A 19,464-nucleotide genomic window follows, 5' to 3' on the forward strand; every position below is an offset into this window, starting at 1 on the left:
GATGATTGATCAGTCTAATGGTTTTGAGGTTTTGACCTAGCTGTATGTTAGCTTTCATGGGGAGTACGATGACCAAAGATTTACTCCATGTGGTGGGCCATTCTCCTGTCTGCCATATCTTGTTGCAGATTGTTGTTAAGAATGTAACCATCTTTTCTTTTCCTGCTTCTATGAACTCTACTGGTATGTTGTCAACTCCAGCTGACATTCCTTTCTTCAGTGGCTTAATTGCGGCCTCTGCTACATCGCGAAGAATGGGTTTACCATTGAATTCTTCTTTAGTACTGCTGAATCTCCTTGAGACCTATGATTGTACAATTCTGATCAGTATTCTACCCATCGCTTGAGGATCTCTTGATCTTCTGTGAGGCATTTTCCTAATTTGTCTTGAATGGCGGTAGTTTTTCCTTGTTTCCTGGCTGTGGGATCTTTAACTAGTTGAAATTCCTTCTGGTTGTTGTTTCTGTTCAGACTATCTTCGTTTTCGCAACATTGTATTTCTATCCAGGACTCCTTTGCCTTTCTCCAGCTTTTCCTGATCATGTTGTCTATCTCTCTGTACGTTTAGTTCTCTCATCATCTCCTTTTCCCCTTTTCAGTTCTCTTCTTTTGTCTCATAGCTCAAGGACATATGTTGTGACTCAAGGTTTCTTTTACCGACGAGGTTTGCTAATGATCTCGATGACTGTGCCAGTCACAGCTGTGTTGAATGTAGTGGTTAGAGACTCTAGGTCGGGTGTCTTGGTTGCCCATGGCGATAAGATGTGCGAAGATACCACCTGTCGTTGCTTGGAAAGCTTCAGTGACTTTAGAATCTTTCAATCTTTTAAGATCCAGTCTGATTCTTGGTTGGTTTGGTTTTTTATCATTTGCAGGTGGAGGCTAATTAAATCATGATGACTTCCAATACCTGCTCCTTGGAAACTTGATATTCTGGCGATGTTCAGTCCTGTGCTGAATCGTCTTTTCACCAAGATGTAATAAGCCTGGTTGTGATATTTTCCATATGGATTGTGCCAGGTTCATCTTCTATATGCTTTGTCGGGACGTATATATTGGCTGGCACAACAAAGTCGTTGTAAGCGATATGCTGTCCAATAAATGCACAATATAAAGTCGGTTATAATGCCTTATAAAAAGCACCATATAAATCCTGGTCTAATACCCTGTAATAAGTATAATATTAAGAAGGACGTAATACCCTGTGAAATGCACCGAATTAAGCCAGGTATAATGCCCTATAGAAGGCAATGTTTAAAGCCCGGTATAATGCCCTATGAAAGGCAATGTCTGAAACCAATATAATGCTTATTCAAAGCACTGTGTAAAGCCTGATATAATGGCTTGTGAAAGGCAGTGTCCAAACCCTGGTATAATGTCTTCTTACAGGCAATACGTGAAGCCTAGTGTAGTGCACTTTAAAAAGCACTGTATTGAGCCTTGTATAATGTCCGTACACGTCAATGTCTAAAATCTTTTATAGTGTGTGTGTGTGGGGGGGGGGGGTCTTGTACAATACCGTGTAAAAGGCATTGTCTAAACCCGATTATGATACCCTGTAATATGTTCTGTAAAAGGCCAGATATAAAGCCTTGTAAAAGGCCAGATATAAAGCCTTGTAAAAGGCAATGTCTAAAGCCCTGTAAAATGCGCTAGGCAAACAACATATAAAGCCTTGTATAATACTCTGTAAAACTCATCGTATAATGCCGGGTATGATACCCTGTAAAATGCTCTGTATAAAGCCCTTATAAAGCCCTAAAAATGACAATGTCTAAAACTGGGTATAACGCCCTATAAAAGGCAAAAGCTAAAGCCTGGTGTAGTGCACTGTATAAAGCACTGTACAACCCCTAGTACAATGCCATGTTAAAGGCACTGTCGAAAACTTGTTATAATGCCCTATTAAAGCCACTGTCGAAAATGTGTCATAATACCATATTAAAGGAACTGTCGAAAGCTTTTTATAATGCCCTAGTAAAGGCAGTGTCGAAATGGTTTTATAATGCCCTATTAAAGGCATTGTCGATAATTTGTTAAATGCCCTTTTAAAGGCAATGTCGAAAGCTTGGTATAATGCCCTATTAAAGGCACTGTCGAACACTTGTTATAATGCATAGAGCAATAGATAAAGGCAATGTCGAAAGCTTGGTATAATGCCCTATAAAAGGCACTGTCGAAAATTTTTTATGAAGCCCTATTAAAGGCAATGTCGAAAATTTGTTATCATGCCCTATTAAAGGCACTGTCGAAAACTTGTCATAATACCATATTAAAGGAACTGTCGAAAGCTTTGTATAATGCCCTATTAAAGGCACTATCAAAAACTTGTTATAATGCCCTGTTAAAGGAACATTCTAAAGTTTGTTATAATGCCTGCTAAAAGTACGGTAGAAATCCTATTTTTCTATGATAAAATATGTTTTCAATGTATTACACTATGTTCTTAAATAATAATAAAAATCCATGGTTAAACTGTGATTTAATACTTGTACTATGTTATGATCCTGATACCCAATACATTAAAATGGAAAAAGAACCTATATATTTGATGGTTTCCTTTATTTCTTCTACACAAGCCCAAAGCAAGCGTGAGATCTACGAAGACATGACGAAAAGTGACACTTTGCGACAGTTTTACTCCACCTGCCTCATCAAGCTGCAACAGGCGTTCGTCAAAGAGCAGCCAGAGAGAGTTAGAAACCTGATTAGACTTGTGAAATACTGGAGAAAATCCAAACTTCCGGTAATTCACTTCCCGAAAGATTTACTGATTTAAAACTTTGCTCAAACAAACATTTTTGTTGGATAAAATTATGTTTTTCATGTAAACAAAAAGGACACACCGGCCTTAGCGTTTGGACATTTATATTAATTTCTAATATTCTTTTCACTTAAAGTTAATATTCAAGCCCTTTCCTTGCTTTACCATGTATTTCCGTTTCTCATGATTTACATGGTTTTGATGTTAACAAAATCTCACACTGCTGAAATATTTTTGTTTTTTTTTTTTATATTGTAAAATACACTTGAAGACACGGGTTATGGAGGAAGTAAAACTGCATATCAATGTGGGCGTTTGAGACATCGGAAAACTCTTCGTGCAGTTATTAACAACATTCGGGTTATACAGGACACATTGTATTTAAGACTGATTACAGTCACGACTCCAACAACGATTCAGAGATTGTGGGACTAAGCTAGGTCTTCAGCGTGAAAATTTTAGTATTTAATATTTTAAGAAAAATGCCACTTGCGTTTTAAGGTAGACTAGTTTGATCATTTACAACCAGTATACTTATTGTACAGCTAGTATACGTATGGTACAGCCGGTATACTTACTGTACAGCTAGTATACTTATTGTACAGCCAGTATACTTATTGTACAGCTAGCATACTTGTTGTACAGCTATTATACGTATGGTACAGCTAGTATAGGCCTACGTATGTCACAGCAATGATACTTATGGTGAAGCTAGTATACGTATGGTATCTACCCCTTATATACTTACGAACTGATTTTAAAACTTAGCCTTTATTGCAGTTAGATAAAGAGAATTTCCAATTATAACTTTAAAGCTCACTACTTTCCATCAAATTTTGTAAATCATAACTTCATGATTATAGCAAAAATAAACTGTACTCACACGTCCACATCGCAGTGGTTGTAGTTTGTTATTGGAATAAATCAAATGCATTGTTTACCCATATCTTTGCATATGGACAACACGTGGCTATACCTCGTTTCCGGGATGTTAAAAATTTCGGCTTACTCGCGTCTACCCTTCATCTTGATTTAAAATTCTCAAATTCCGTTTAAGAAAATTTCTCAAAATTAATCTTGAAAAATTTTCGGAATAGGATTCAAGATATTATTATTAAATTAAAAATATTTTCTTCTAAAACAAAACTGGCACGGTATAAGGACTATCGCAGTCAAAGACACAAACGGATACAAGCCGAATGAATCACCTACTCGAATGAGTCAGCAGTTTTGATTTGCTGAATGACGGTCCCCGGTTGGCCTAGTGGTCTAAAAACCTCGCCTTTTCCGATCACTGACTGCCATCTCACCTCTGTCCTCGCGGGTTCGAGTCTCGCGCTCGGCCAGTGTTGGTATGTGAGAAAGCTTGCCAGTATCTTTCTGTGGATCGGTGGTTCTTACTGGAGTTTACCCGGATTCTTCTTCCACCATCATTCTGGCCGCCATGTGTAAGCCCATTGTGTGCTGGAAAATAGCGTTAAGCCCATAACAACATGTGCTGAATGCCCTGCGATTACGTCATATCTTTATGGACAGATGCGTTAGAGTGCATGCATTGATTCTACCCATTGTTTACTTTCATTGTATTTATTATTTTTGTATAATAATAATAATAATAATAATAATAATAATAATAATAATAATAATATATTAAGATAATATTTCATGTATTAAGTTAATAATTCGTCGTCCGCAGGCGGATGAAGGCAAAAATAAATGGCCAGATTCTTACCTGTTGGAACTTATCACTATAAGAAGATGGGAGGAGGCGGGGAAACCTGCGTCATTTGACCTAAGGCGGGGCTTATATTCAATATTGCACGCATTGGTTGAATACAGAGATCTGAAGATACAATGGCTTGTCAATTATGACAAGATCTTTATGAAGCAGATAAGAGAAAGGTAAGTCTGCTCTCTAGCCATTAGATAACCTAAACTCGGCTGAAGGTATGGTTTTATTGTTATGTTGAATAATGAAAGGATCGGACATTTTCTAGTCACCATCTTAAATGGCATTATGCTGCTTTTATATGTGTGCTATAGGCATCAAAGCTTTGATAACGTAATCTTCCTTGATAATAAAAAAAATTCAATTTAGTTAACTATTCAACGTTCGAGAACAAAACCATTTCAAAAATTTGTTTACAATATCAGCATCTACGATTTTCAATTGCATACCCTGTTGAGAGGTAATTACAATTCCCTTGCTGCATATAAGATTTTATGTGAGAAATGTCTTCTGTAAATGTTGGAATTATATATTAAAGTCCCCAACTAAAAAAGTGTTATTTTGTCCGGACACATCGCAACAGTGTGTGAGTGTGCCGGTAAACATAATGCAAGGGTGTATCTAGACAATTTTTTCATCTATGATGCTGCATTCAAAAGTCATGTGGATATATATATATATATATATATATATATATATATATATATATATATATATATATATATATATATATATTACTGATCTGATGAAATTTGTAAATGTTTGTGTTCATTTGCGCACCTGTTGACCATTATATATATCCATTACAAATCTGTGTTAGTGCATGTATGAGTGAGTGTGTGTAAGTTATTTTATTGTAAAATAACTTGTAAATATGCATAGGACCAAGTAACAGATGAGTATTTTATGACTAAATATATTTTCTTAATAATAAGAATTATTATTATTATTATTATTAATATTATTATTATTACTATTATTATTATTACTATTATTTTTATAGGTACCTTGGCAAGTTTTATTTCAGACTAAAGTATTTTATCGTGAGGTGCTTCCAAAGGCACTGTATAGCTCTCTTGCTGTGTTAAGGCAGTGTTGTGTTTACAAAATGCGTATTACTATAATTCTATTTTTTCAGCATGTATCTTTGTGAATCATATATTATAAATTTAAAAAAATATATTTTCTGTCCATTGATCTTTCTTATCTTTCTTTCCTGTCTCTTCATTCATTTTTTCGTTTCTGTGTTGTTTATTACTAGGACCTGCATCTAGACAGAGTTCCCCTTTAGTAATCAAATTTTCCGTTTTTCCGTCCGTCCGTCCGTCGGATATCTTGTTAATGTTCGTATTTTGATTTACATATGACATTAATAAATTACAGGAACCCAGGTATACACGTGCCAGAGAACTTTAAGACACCGCGATCTGAAAGCAGGATTGGGACAACCGCACGACAACACAAGTAAGGCCTCACTCACACACATATACACACGTATGCATGCATACAGACATATGGACGGAATGACAATCATACAGCAAGGCAGATAATATAAACTGGATCATGGTATATTTAGATAGGCAGTGAGAAGGACGTTGGAATATAATATATTCTTGCAGAGACGCAGACACAGACTAAAAACATGCAACGTTATGCGCTGTGGACGCGACTGATAAATAGCACTCAAATCGGCATCAAGCAATTAACTCTAAAAATGGCGTCTAAAATCTCAAAAGTTGTCCAATTTTGCAAAGATTTTACTCTGGTACTACCACTACTACTACTACTAGTACTATTACTACCACTATTACTATGACTGGGACTATGCGACAACTACCATTACAACAGCAACTACTACTACCAATAATAACAATAATAATAATAATAATAAGAAGAAGAAGATGATGATGATGATGATGATAATGATGATGAATTCTTTCTTGCTTTTACAGGTACCCCGGCTATTACGTCATCGATCCAGCGAACCCATTTAGTAATGTTACGAGCACATGTGAACTTTGGCATAAAGTTGCGGAAGTTGCAGGTGAAAGTCTTCACATGCCTCTGTTTGGAGGGTTGGGACGAAGTGGACTCCATAACTGGTGACGTTTGAGGCCAATGTGAAGGAATTCTCATATTCATCACTCTGATAAATAACGGGGCAAATTTAAGGAAATAGCTGCCAGCTATGGGATCTGTTTATAATTAACATTTTTTTCCATTGTCATATCAGCTTGTTTTTTCCTAGTTACGTTGTTCCAATAAGGCAATGAGAATTTATGTGTCCGTGCTTTATCTACATTTTGCGTAACTTCAACAAAAAATGTTTTAAAATGTCTTGATCTTTTTACGATACATACTGAAATATCCATATTTAGTACGATTCATGAATTATTACTGAACACTCACTACGTTATTTGATATAACAATATAATGACCCTATCATATTTGCATTATTTAACATAATCGTATCGTGGCCGTATCACATTCCGTCACAGCAATAAAGTTTACCAGTCAGATTTCTGTGGTAAACGTTTTACTAAAGTACAAAGATGTGAAGCCGTTTTGTTTATTGTAAAGCCCACGTTTTATTAAATACTTATATATGAAATGTAGAGTTATTAGTGGGGAAAACAATTTCTTTTCATTCCTATATTTTAACATCTTAGAAATATATCTTTATATTTTCAAATATAACAATACAAGATTTTCCATCATGCCACTCGATACCTGATTGTGTGTGCCTCCATAAGTTAGATTTGAAGCAAGAAAAACGAGAATGTTGTGATCAAGAGCAACGAATGCAACCCACTTAGGCCAAGGACATCTTGTTTACTTGCCAGCGTTATACGAAGTTATGTCCCTTGCACTACCTTGTCACCATTTAAGGCTTTTGCGGCATCGCTGTCTTTGCTTTGTGGTCGGATATAGTAAAAATATCTTACAATGTCATAAACATGTAATTTATTAGAAAAGATGAGCATCTTATGACTATGATTAAAATTCTGGTGATCTTAAGAATGGAGCTGGCGGGTAGTGACGCAGTGCTAAAGGGCAAGTTCAATCTTCTAACCATAGATTCAATACAAGTTTTTGTTTATCATTAATACCAAAAATATTCAATCATTTTGCACAAAAACATATATATTTTAACTAGTGATTTCGTGCTAAGGTAGGAAAAGAAAATACCCTGCATATATTAAAGTTATCACTGTTTGCGTTTGATGGTGTTAGTGTATTAAGGTTTTATATTCCATTATTTGGGATAATCTTGTCCTAGAGTTATAAATGCATTAAACAAGACCTTACTATGTTTTATGTTGAATAACATTGTCTAACTGCCTAATTTAAGATTTTTGTTCTTTGCTCTTTGATGATGAATATTCAAGGCTGTAGCCTGCCGAAAAGTGTCGCAGATAGTCACGTGATGCCTTTTTCCCAACAAATAAAATGGAAAGCAATATACAGAACGTCACGGTATGGTGTGGAAGGGCATGGACAGCATCATCATTCAAAGAGATGTTATCTGCTTGATCCGATCCTATAACCGTTAGATTCTCCATCGTTTGCTTAAGTCTTTCACCTTTGTACTAGGAAACATAACAATGGACGTATCAATGAGTTACGTTCATATGATAACAAATTTTGACATTAAATTGATGAGCACTCCCGTTTCTATCAAATAGGCTCCTCGAAGTAAATCAACACAAGGTCGCAAGCCCCTCGTAAAATCCTCTGTGCTGTCGTATCACCCGTGGCTGCCTGCGATAAGATTATCTCGTTTGTCCTGAACGCGCATAAACAAAAATACGTCATCAACGAAACAATAAAAAGCTATTGTACAACGGAACAGAAGTAATCTTCGATAAGTGATTGTGTTCGGGAGAGACAATCTGACTAGCCAATTCAACCAGCACTAATGGTTATATTGGTCAACCTTCCTACAACATTTTCCCCGGGGTTGGCAATAATTGTTTGAACTGGCTTTAGTATATCCATGAGTAACAAAAAGTATATCTTATCATCTTTTCACAGGCAGGTAAAAAGCGGATTTTCGCCTGTATCATTATATCATCCTTGCCGCTTAAGGCATACAGCTTTTATTTCGTATCATGGAATAATGTTGAAACCTAGACAAAGTTATTTGTTTCGTTTTGATTTTCTTGCGTTCTCTGTGATTCCTGTAGACCAACAAATCATGTATTAAAAAAGGTAAAAGTTAACAACCTCGTAAATGAAAAATACACGTTTTGTTGGTACATTTTGTATTATATCAGAAAATCACACACATAAAACTATAAGTGTTAGCAGGTTTGAAGTTTTGGCCGTAGACAATTATGTCGGAAAGCTAGACAAAAATAATCCTCTGTCAAGCGCCAATTCAGATTTTATTCAATGCTCACATTACTTATGCTGCCTAGATTACAGGTAAAAATATATCCTACTGAAAAGGAAATCATTGATTTATATTGTTAATTACCGGTACGTTGATGCAGTATCAGCAAATTTTTTTATCTTATGAAACAGTCAATTGTCCGTATAACACATGGAATACATGGTACAGGTTACACGATCATCTACACTAATACTACATCAATGTGTATGTATTAATTATGTTGCATAATTAAGTATTTCCCTATGCATTACCAACAGTGACATATCTGAATGTTTGAATATTGCTATCCTTTAAAAAAATACAAGTTTTAAACTTACGCTTTGCTTTTTTCTTCTTTCATTGTAAAATTTTCATTAAAACAGTTTAATAAACTCTCATTATGCCAGTTACGCTTTAAAATCCTTATAGAGCTTTACATCAGTATCTTTTCGGATAAATTAATTTTATCGCAGATTTTCCACTGACATCGTTCTTCTGAAGATTATCTTAAAATTTTCATGCTGAAAGTTTTGAAATGCTAAGAAAATACTTTTTCTTTTGTTTTTGATGTCCCCTTACTCTGCTTACAACATGTGTGTACATTTTGTCTGTAATTTTATCTACAAATTTATATCTTCGAATTCTAAGAATTCCGAGAAGCAAACATATTAATCATACAGTTAGGCACTATTATGGTGATAATGCACGGTTTGCCGTGTTCAAACATTTGCCGGACCAGAATAAAGTGCTTGATCTCGAAGGCTCGGAGTGTTTTCAGAGTGTTTTCCGAGTGTTCCGGGAAAAACTGCACGCTGTAAACAGTTATTACCTTTATTCATTACATAATTATTATTATGATCATTTTTAGGTAGATGAAGAGCAAATTCAACAACTTCAATAACGAAAGAAAAAAGAAATGGTACAGCAAGCAAACTTTTAATGTTTGAGTACAAGATGACGTCTGAAAGTGGGCGACTTTAAACCAACTGGAACCGACCTAATGATGTAGAAAGTTAGGAAAAAATAAAAAGAATGTTAGCCCCTGAGAATTTTGGAGACGTTAATGAAAGCTGAAACAAAACCCAAACTGATAACACTTGTGGATTTCTCCAGACGTTGCTGACTGTATGTTAGAATATATGTTACTTATGCTGGTTTGCGACGGAAGCATTATTATGCGTGGATCTGACGGGAATTGCAAGCATCATTGACAGAAACTGTTTGATAGCTTTTCAGATAATAATTTTCCTGTTCAATTCCGTTAACACCTTTGTATTGGTATTCAAGCAGTTGTCTCCCCTTGAAGTATGTGTATTAAATATTTCAAGATCATCTTCTAAGACACCTAACTGACAATGTCCTTGTATCACACTCAAACACCGTGTAGGATAAAGTTTGCTTGCTCCCACACATTCAATATAGCGGATTTGTTTTTCTCAACATTTAAATCGTTACCCAGAATACATAAAAGATAATTCATAAAATTATATTCACCTTCCATTTTTTTTTCTCTTCAGATTTAGCAAACAATATCCTTGATTTTATTGCCTTTGCAAAGTAGTGGCGAATTTTCATTAGGAGGTAATGAGGTATAGTGATCATCGGCTTCAAGTAAGGCAATATGTTCTGTTTTTTTTTGTTTGTTTAAATCGTCGTTATATTGAACCTTTGGCTCTCATCAAAGACAATGGGAAGTTTTCATATGGCATCACAAACTCTTATAAATACATCCCTCGAGTTCATTATCCACGAAATTAATCGGAACAGCCTCTGCCTTTACCGTAAAGTCGAAAGAGAAACATTAAGGGACAATCGTCGCCATTGAGAACTAATACAGGATTATTCCATTTATGTTATATAATATGTCGGCAGTAGGAGATAAAGTCTCAGTTGGAACATTAATGACCTTTTCTGTCGTATCGTACATGTAAGTAGTGCACTCCACCAAAGGAGAATCGTCACACCTGTCTTCCTACAACTACAACCGAGGTTAATTCTTGACTTGACGGAAATGGCTGAGCGATGTTCCAGTCGAAATTAATTTAAAATAATAATTATGCTATTTCTTTTTTCTCAAAATTTGCATCGAAATATATATATATATATATATATATATATATATATATATATATATATATATATATATATATATATATATATATATATATGTATATATATGTATATATATGTATATATATATATATATATATATATATATATATATATATATATATATATATATATATATATATATATATATATATATATATATATATATATATATATATATATATATATATATATATGTATGTATGTATGTATATATATATATATATATTGTTATAAGTATATTAACCAATGGTAGTTGGACGATATATAGCCTAATCTGAAAATTGGTAACAAATTAATAATGCCATCGTCATCAGTTTTATAGAACCTTGACTGGAAAGATGGCAGATAACTAAATCCAGAGTAGGTAAATCTTTAATACCTAGAATGTGAGCCCATGGATCAGTGATTAGTTTATTATGATCCCCGTGATGGGCCTCTTTTTACGTTATCTTGGATCGACATTCACGTGTCGCAAGGATGACAACGATAAGAGAGGGCGTGGTTTGGATACCCCGATCAGTCGATTTATCTGCTTATTACTAATTCGGCATACATGGCGCATACAATATACTGCATTTCACGCGAGTACTGAGTGCATAATAACAGATCCCTGTCTCACTAAAGTTGTCGAAATTTTTCCTCAAACTGAGATTTATTACTTCATTCCTTATGAAAGTTTTGAAAAATTGGAATTTTCCTTTAAAGAAAATATAGCGAAAGGGATGACTGACAATGCATGTTTACACTTTTAAAACTGAATACTAGAGAATTGTTTTGTTGTCGCAATGAAAAGAGTATACTTCAATTTCGGAAACTCCTAAAAACTTTCCTCACAGAAAAAGGATGAAGTTTTCTAGAAAGTTTACGAATATCCTTTTATTCTTTTTCTTTTTGAGGAACTTTTAAAACGTTTAGTGACCCCACCCCAACCCCACATCCGGTAACCCATGCCATGAAAAAAACAAGTAATTACGATACGATTGCCAAAGATAAGTAAAATTTTAAGTCATATTGTAGTTCATTATATCAACCCAACCATTCACTCACACTGACTTACGTCAATCTATATATGTGAGTGTGTGTGTGTCTCGGATTTTCCAAGAAGCTATGCAAGTTTTCAGTCTTATCGTTGCGATGTCTACAGTGTGGCAGTTTATAGTGATATCTATCACAAAGGGCATCATGCCGCAGACATGTAGCATCATGTCCCACCCAGACAAAATATCAGAATATGCTGCCACCAGGAGAACCATTTCTAACACTAACTTCTTAATGCTGAGCGCCAAGCAAGGCAGCTAATACAATTGTTATAAGTTTGGGTATGACTAGGTCAGGGTTCGAACCCGCAGCTTCCCGCATCAGAGATGGACGTTCTAACCACTGAGGGCACTGTCAATCAAGCAATAATTAAAGGGATAATTTTGAAATGAAGAAAGAGGCCAATCCACGGTTATTGTGTGTTATGTAATGATCATAAAGTATCAATACAACTTCTAAGATTCAGAGAGACAGAGACAGAATTAGAGTTTTTCGAACTATATATATATATATATATATATATATATATATATATATATATATATATATATATATATATATATATATATATATATATGTGTGTGTGTGTGTGTGTGTGTGTGTGTGTGTGTGCATTGTAAGACAGCCAGACAGCCAGATTTGATTACCGTGCATCATCCAGTCCAATCTCAATTAAGCCTGCAGACAATTAATGTCAGGTAATTTATTGCTACTTCAGTCATCATAAATGTTAGGCTTCGTCAGGCAATTGTACTCTGTATACCCACAACTTGACCCAGCTAATAACTAGCTGAACTGGACAGTTGCACAATATAACTGACCAGTGCGTATTGCAACCATATCTCTTTAGAAAAATGAAAACTTAATTTCTCTTTTCCCGTTTAACACTTTCAAATATGCATACAGGCGAACTTTTTCATTGTAGGGTGGGATGGGATGGGAACCACGCTAATAAGGCACAATGGATCTTTTTCTTTTTTTAAAGCACCGACAAACCCTTCGGACGCACATGAATGGACAGGAATTTGCCGATGCAAGAAAATCCGTATCCCTTTAAACACATATCTCTCACAGAATGTGTGCACTTGATGACACGATCTGATGTCGCCATTCCATTGCTGAATGACCGACAATTTTATTTAGTGTAATATGTAACTTGCAAAGGTATTCCACGTATAAGTGAATACTTAGTATGCAATCCTATTTTTGTAGGCCCTACCTTAATTTGTCTTATGTATCGCCTTTATTTAGCTGATGTACTGGTTTATTTTGATGACCTGGTTTCATAATTAAAGAGCACCAGAGACGGGCAAAAAGCCAAACTACACAAGGAAGCTATTAATATATTTTCCTCAACATGGTTTACTTCAATTACATGGACAACGAGTATCAGGTATTCTATATATATATATATATATATATATATATATATATATATATATATATATATATATATATATATATATATATATATATATATATATATATATATATATGGTGAAAAATACAGTTACGGATACAACTATGTTGTGACCGTGAAACATACTTGTTTGCATATTACACATAGGATAATAAAAGTGGAGATAAAAATAAACATGGTTTAGAAAATCTTCAGAGACCGGAAACTTGAAAAGATTCCGTCTGATGATGGAAACGTTTTATAACCGTAATGTTACGAATTTTCTGGAAAAGAAACACTTCTCAACTTACTTAGACAAAAAACAAATATTTTATTGAAAGGTTTAACAGATACCCAAAGTCAAATATGTGAAAGCATTTCAATCAAAATGAAACCAGAAAAAAGGATTAACATTTTACCAAGTCTAAATGAGGGACACAATAACATTCGTGATGGATCAATGCACATGACTCCGGTTTAAGCAAGCAAGAAGAAACACAGACCAAATGTATTGTCATCATGTTAGTTTACTTGATGACATATACATCTGGAACGCCTAAATTTAAAAGAGACGAACAGACAGAATATAAAATACGAAACAATTGTTGAACAAGGATACCTTTCTTATTTTGCAGAATGGATATTTTGGTAATTTAAATTGAAACTCAGATGGAATTGTTATAGAACGCGTGTCTTATGAATAAGAGTTACCTTCATGCATCAAACAAGATGACAAATATAAAGTTGAAGCGACATAAAAAAATAATTTGGATGAACAGTAAAGAGTATGTACTCTACTCGATAAATGCAAAGGATATGACACTGAAAAGTTGAGAACAGGCTGAAAATATTATGTCATTACAATAATTGACATCCAAATCAAAATAAATTAGTGTTAAGAAGTACATAAGCATTTACCTCTTTTTTAAAAATGGTACCAAGTTCTTGAAATGTGCACAAAACATTTTATGACGCCACGAAGGAGTTAAAGTATGCATAGGATGCAAATCTGTGTTACAAAGCCTGAGGAAACAAAGAAAATATATCCAAAGATATCACTAGTAAGCAACAAAATGGCACACATAAAAAAGGGAAGAGGCGACTATGTCTTAGCGTGGTAAAAATTTAATTAATTAAGAAATGAAAAGAGATATGAATAAAAAGTGTGAAATTGATCCCAAAAAGGAGAATGTAAAGTACTACAAGCTTGTATGTGTGAAATAAAATATAATAATAATAATAATAATAATAATAATAATAATAATAATAATAATATACATGTTGATACAATAGTGCCAAGTTCACTAACAACTTTGCATGTTTTCTGTGCACAATTATCAAAGTGTACTATTTAAACACATCTATAAAACTATTTCTTCTCTTACAAAATATCATCACAAAATTAACCAAAGTTAATTGAATTAGGAACAACTTTTTATTCGCCACTTGGATGAAATAATGAACAGTGCATCTTTCAAAATCTTTAGATATATAAATTTTAAAGATACAATTTTGGTATATAACCGTCATTGATATTTGGTAGTAACTGAAACTATAAAAGACACAAATATATTGCAATCAACATCATATGGTTGAAAGAAGTCCCTTTTCGGTCAAAGCATACAAACTTTAGCATTTAAAAAAAATGAACCTTAGAATGGAAAACCGAAATGACAAATACAAGAGATATAACGTTTGCGTCAAAATCGACGAGACTAAAATGGTGTTATAACGAAGGGGATGGGAAGATTTGCACCTGATAATGAAAACTAAAATCAGTCAATAGAGATTCAATATATTTGCAGAAGAAAAGCATGATTTCTTGATCCTTGCACAACTGTCAAATTTAGTTTAAAATAAAACTCCAGGAGTACCGTGCTTTATTCTTTTCTGCAAATGAGCTAATCGTTTGAGTTGGCAATGGCAGTGTGAAAATATTTCAAAAGATGCAAATTTTACTAATCTGAAATTCAATTATTGTCACACAAACCGTTTAATATTTTTCATAACTAAACTTCACATTTCGAATATATTGATCATCTGAACAGATATGAAAAGAATGATCTCAAAAGAGAGCAATAGTTAATCTGGGCAGTGTGATGGCAACAGCTGGTTGATGGATTTAACGCTGACATTTAAGATATAACACTGTTGCAGATGCAGTAAAATCTTTTTATATATTTTCACATTCACTTTCAGATTAGGAAATCTGCGAATGAGAGTGCAGTACCTCTACCTGTCGAGTTTCGATTTATTCCAAACATCAAATATATTATTCGGAAGTAATTTCAAATAGTATGCAAAACTTTAAACATTGCATCACATCATGAATAGAGATACCTTAAGGAAATGAATTTCTAAGAAGCCATAGGTGATGACAGGTATTACTGGAAACTATATAAAGATTTATCTGATTTTGTGAGAGAACAAACACGAAAAAAGAACACGGGATAAAAACTCGCCGATCCGGATAGTAGGACTGTAAGGTTAAACAAATGTACATCTATCTTAACGAGACGATTGATGCGAATGAGTCAATAGGCTGTACGTTGTTCTCTTTGTAAGATAACGTACTAATAGTTGAATGTATTCCATGATTAAACCAGAGTATCAGCTCATGTAGGATTGGTATTCTATGTGATCTAGTTCAGAACAAATCATGTCTTACAAAGTCTGTCTGCGCAATATAATTCATTGTTAAAATGTTTACGGAATTTCGATATCCCCATTTTAGGACAGCAAGTTACATATGCAGAAGATCTTAAGTGGGAATGATTTATTATTGAATTTAGGAGACGAGTTGAAAAATGTCCAGCTTTTGCAAGCTTTGGCGAACAAAAACTGGGCATAATTCGACGAATTTGATAAAATATAATATTAAATCACTGCTCAGTTGATATTCTGTTTATCACATAGTTTTTAAAAAAATGGAAATAGGAGTGAAAGAATATGAAATATTTGTATTTATTCTGACTCATATGACGAGCCATTAGTTTATTTCGTGTAAGCATTGTCCCTGAAATGTTTTTCGCTGTTCTATAACTAGAAAAATGTTTTTGTCTCTTTTTTGACCAATTATTACTCAAATAGCAACTATCCGTCCGAATAAAAAGAATAGCTGATTCAAACAATATAATTTATCAACACAGAATGTATATGCAAATTCAGTTTGATGTCGCATAGTTTTAATGCGGATTAAAGTATACCAGCTAAGTGATACGAAAACATTATGAGGGTGTTCCAGAGCTACATAACAGATTGCACTCTGCTTGTGAAAGGCGAAGATTGGTTTTTTTTTTTTATAACCAAGTGACATTGTTATGAAACTGCATAGTTTTCTTGTATTGAAGAACATTCTACAGGAATCCTAAGATTTGTTTAACTTTAATTAAACTTTACCATTAATTTCGATGCAGTGAATGGTGTTATTTGAAAAGATGATATCCAGTCTGTGACAGTATGGCAATAAAATAGAAAGAACAAATAAATAAACTGCGAGTAACAATTATGTGGATAAAAAGATGACAATGATTATAGCCATGTTATCAGGCTGCCGGAGCTTGTGCATAGAACATCTGAGATTCGCTTTTATGACGTTCAGATGACATACTAATAATTAGAAACATCAAGAAACCATACTATTCATTAAATCAGCGAAAAGTCATTTATTCTGAAAGTAATAGTTGCAAGAGCTGCTATAGTTTAATTTACGAAATAATTTACAAACGCCTAATTCAACTACGGCAAGGTTCTTTTGAAGAAAGACATCAGCAATGGTTAAGCGATTCGAACCATCCTCTAGCTGCTTTGTTTACGACCATAAACGCAAAAAAAGAAACCAACTAATACCAAAAACATGTAAAATAACACGTTCCCTTAGAGGAGAAACAACTGTCTCTACTTCTTAATACGTTACACCCATTTGTTACCTTGTCTTGTCGAAACTAATGTAAGTAAAATGTTATCTCCAGTCTGGCGTACTATAGTATTGGGTGTTTATGTTACGTTTATTGTTACATTCCACGATGTAAATGTTTGAGTATCTGGTTTTACATAACAGCGTGTTTTGATGTTACGATCGTTTTTTCTCCACGCACAAGCTATTAACGTTTAGTGAAATATCATAATCTTCAGTTCGTGTTATTTCTCCAAAAATCATTCGCGTGACTTACAGAATCATCAATTGCAGTTTCGGTATCTTCAAAATAACTGTTGTTTTTCATACACGGGGTTTTCAATTATTAAAATGATCACCACAGCTCTCAGTCATTTTTCAATTTATAGATAGCGTAGATTGTATCACCGACAAGCAAACAATGCACAACGGGAAAAAAGAATTATCACAGATGTAGCGATCGCTTCGTTTCTCCACAAACTTTAGAGCAAAGTGGACAGTAATTTGAACATAGCAGTATAAAATGAAACATGAGAGAGATAGTCAGTAAAAGGTTAACTACAACAGCTGGGAAAAGTTAATGAAAAAGAAATAATATATATATATATATATATATATATATATATATATATATATATATATATATATATATATATATATATATATATATATTAAATCGTGTCAATGCTAGAACTGCTAATATTTTCAAAATCATTATGGGATGATGTTGGTTACACAGCGATATGATTGCTTAGCAGATTTCTTCCTATCAACAGTTTACAGAAATAACTTTAAAAAGATTAGAATGACTTCGAAACAAATTTGATTTTGCATTGGAATTTTTCATTCAAGTTGGGATTACCTATGAACTTATTGCCATTTTGATAACCATACAAACAATTAATTTCAAAAGCACTGTGCTGGAAATACACCTGCAAATCATGACAACAAAATAAGTACCGCTGCCTCCTTACGGAGACACGTTGCTTGCGGCAACGGAGACTCTGCAAGTTCAAGCACAAAAACTAAGCTTCATAAATAAATTCGATCTGATTACTTTGTTTGTTAATGGGTGAAAGCCTTTGGCAAGCATCACTCTAATTTCAGGAGCGCCAGCTTGCGCTGTTGAAAAACAAAATAGGTGTCAGGAGGTGGTGGACATTTGTGATCTAACTACTCCTTATGGTTTTTGGTTATCATTATCTAAGAGATGATCGACCACGTTGTCATTGCCCGGATCGAGTAAACAATAAATAAAATATGAAATTAAGGAATGGAATAACAGTGATATGAACAGAGATATAAAATAGAACAACACGATATGTAAAATATAACAATTTAATCAATTATATAAACAAAATGAAACCAAACATGACATTTTTCTGATTCACCTTTAAAAAGAGATACAAAATTTATGCGAAATTCAATTAGCCGTTCTATTATAGCGACAGAACAAATTTCAAAATATAACCAAGTGGCACATGGAACTCAAATTGCCTGCATATAAGCATCACCTGGTGCTTCTGGTCTTTCTAAATCACTGTTGGTGATGGTCGGCGTTTCTGTATTTCGTTGTACTTCGTTCCTTCTCGCATTCTCTCTCCCAATTATGCAGTAAGGTATGGACCTATTTTCCCTTCAAAAATAAAAATATATTACCCAGCCTAAACACGTGTTAGATTTTTCTTCTCATGGGATCAGACTATATTCCCTTTCAGATATCGTCTATAGAAATTCAGCACAATTAGCTATGGTCGCGGCCTAATACACATTCACAACCCTGTGAACGTGCATTTATGTCATGTCTAGCTACTTATGCATTCATATTGGGACCATGACTTAATTAGACCCCTCAGATACTATTACTGCCCTGCTATTGCTATACATCTATGCTAGTCGGCACACGTTCCATAATTCTCCTTTGAAGAGAATTAATTACTCAAATTACATACGAATTAATGAGCTTCACTAGCTGCTTTATTTGCTAATGGGCGATTTATTGTCATAGACATGGAAAAATAAATTATCAGCATACATGACACAAGTCATTTAAGACAGATAATTTACTCATCACAATTCGTATCATAAAATATGATGAAAACTTACACTACATGATTTATATTACAAACAAAACAACTGATTCATATAATAC

General features: G+C 33.9%; 1 protein-coding gene across 1 annotated transcript in view; it reads left to right on the forward strand.

The window, feature by feature from the left end:
* The window catches only part of LOC149807796 (2'-5'-oligoadenylate synthase 1A-like), a 41,155-nt gene extending 31,950 nt beyond the window's left edge, over window positions 1-9,205 (forward strand). The window contains exons 8-11 of the mRNA XM_089960459.1: window positions 2,580-2,746; window positions 4,461-4,666; window positions 5,877-5,957; window positions 6,446-9,205. Coding sequence (XP_089816585.1) covers window positions 2,580-2,746; window positions 4,461-4,666; window positions 5,877-5,957; window positions 6,446-6,599 — 608 coding nt within the window. The 3' untranslated portion in view covers window positions 6,600-9,205. The remainder of the gene's footprint in view (window positions 1-2,579; window positions 2,747-4,460; window positions 4,667-5,876; window positions 5,958-6,445) is intronic.
* Window positions 9,206-19,464: the final 10,259 nt, after the last annotated feature.

Source organism: Sinohyriopsis cumingii, chromosome 1 (assembly GCF_028554795.1).
Source record: "Sinohyriopsis cumingii isolate HCF-2022 chromosome 1, ASM2855479v2, whole genome shotgun sequence".
Lineage (NCBI taxonomy): Eukaryota > Metazoa > Mollusca > Bivalvia > Unionida > Unionidae > Sinohyriopsis > Sinohyriopsis cumingii.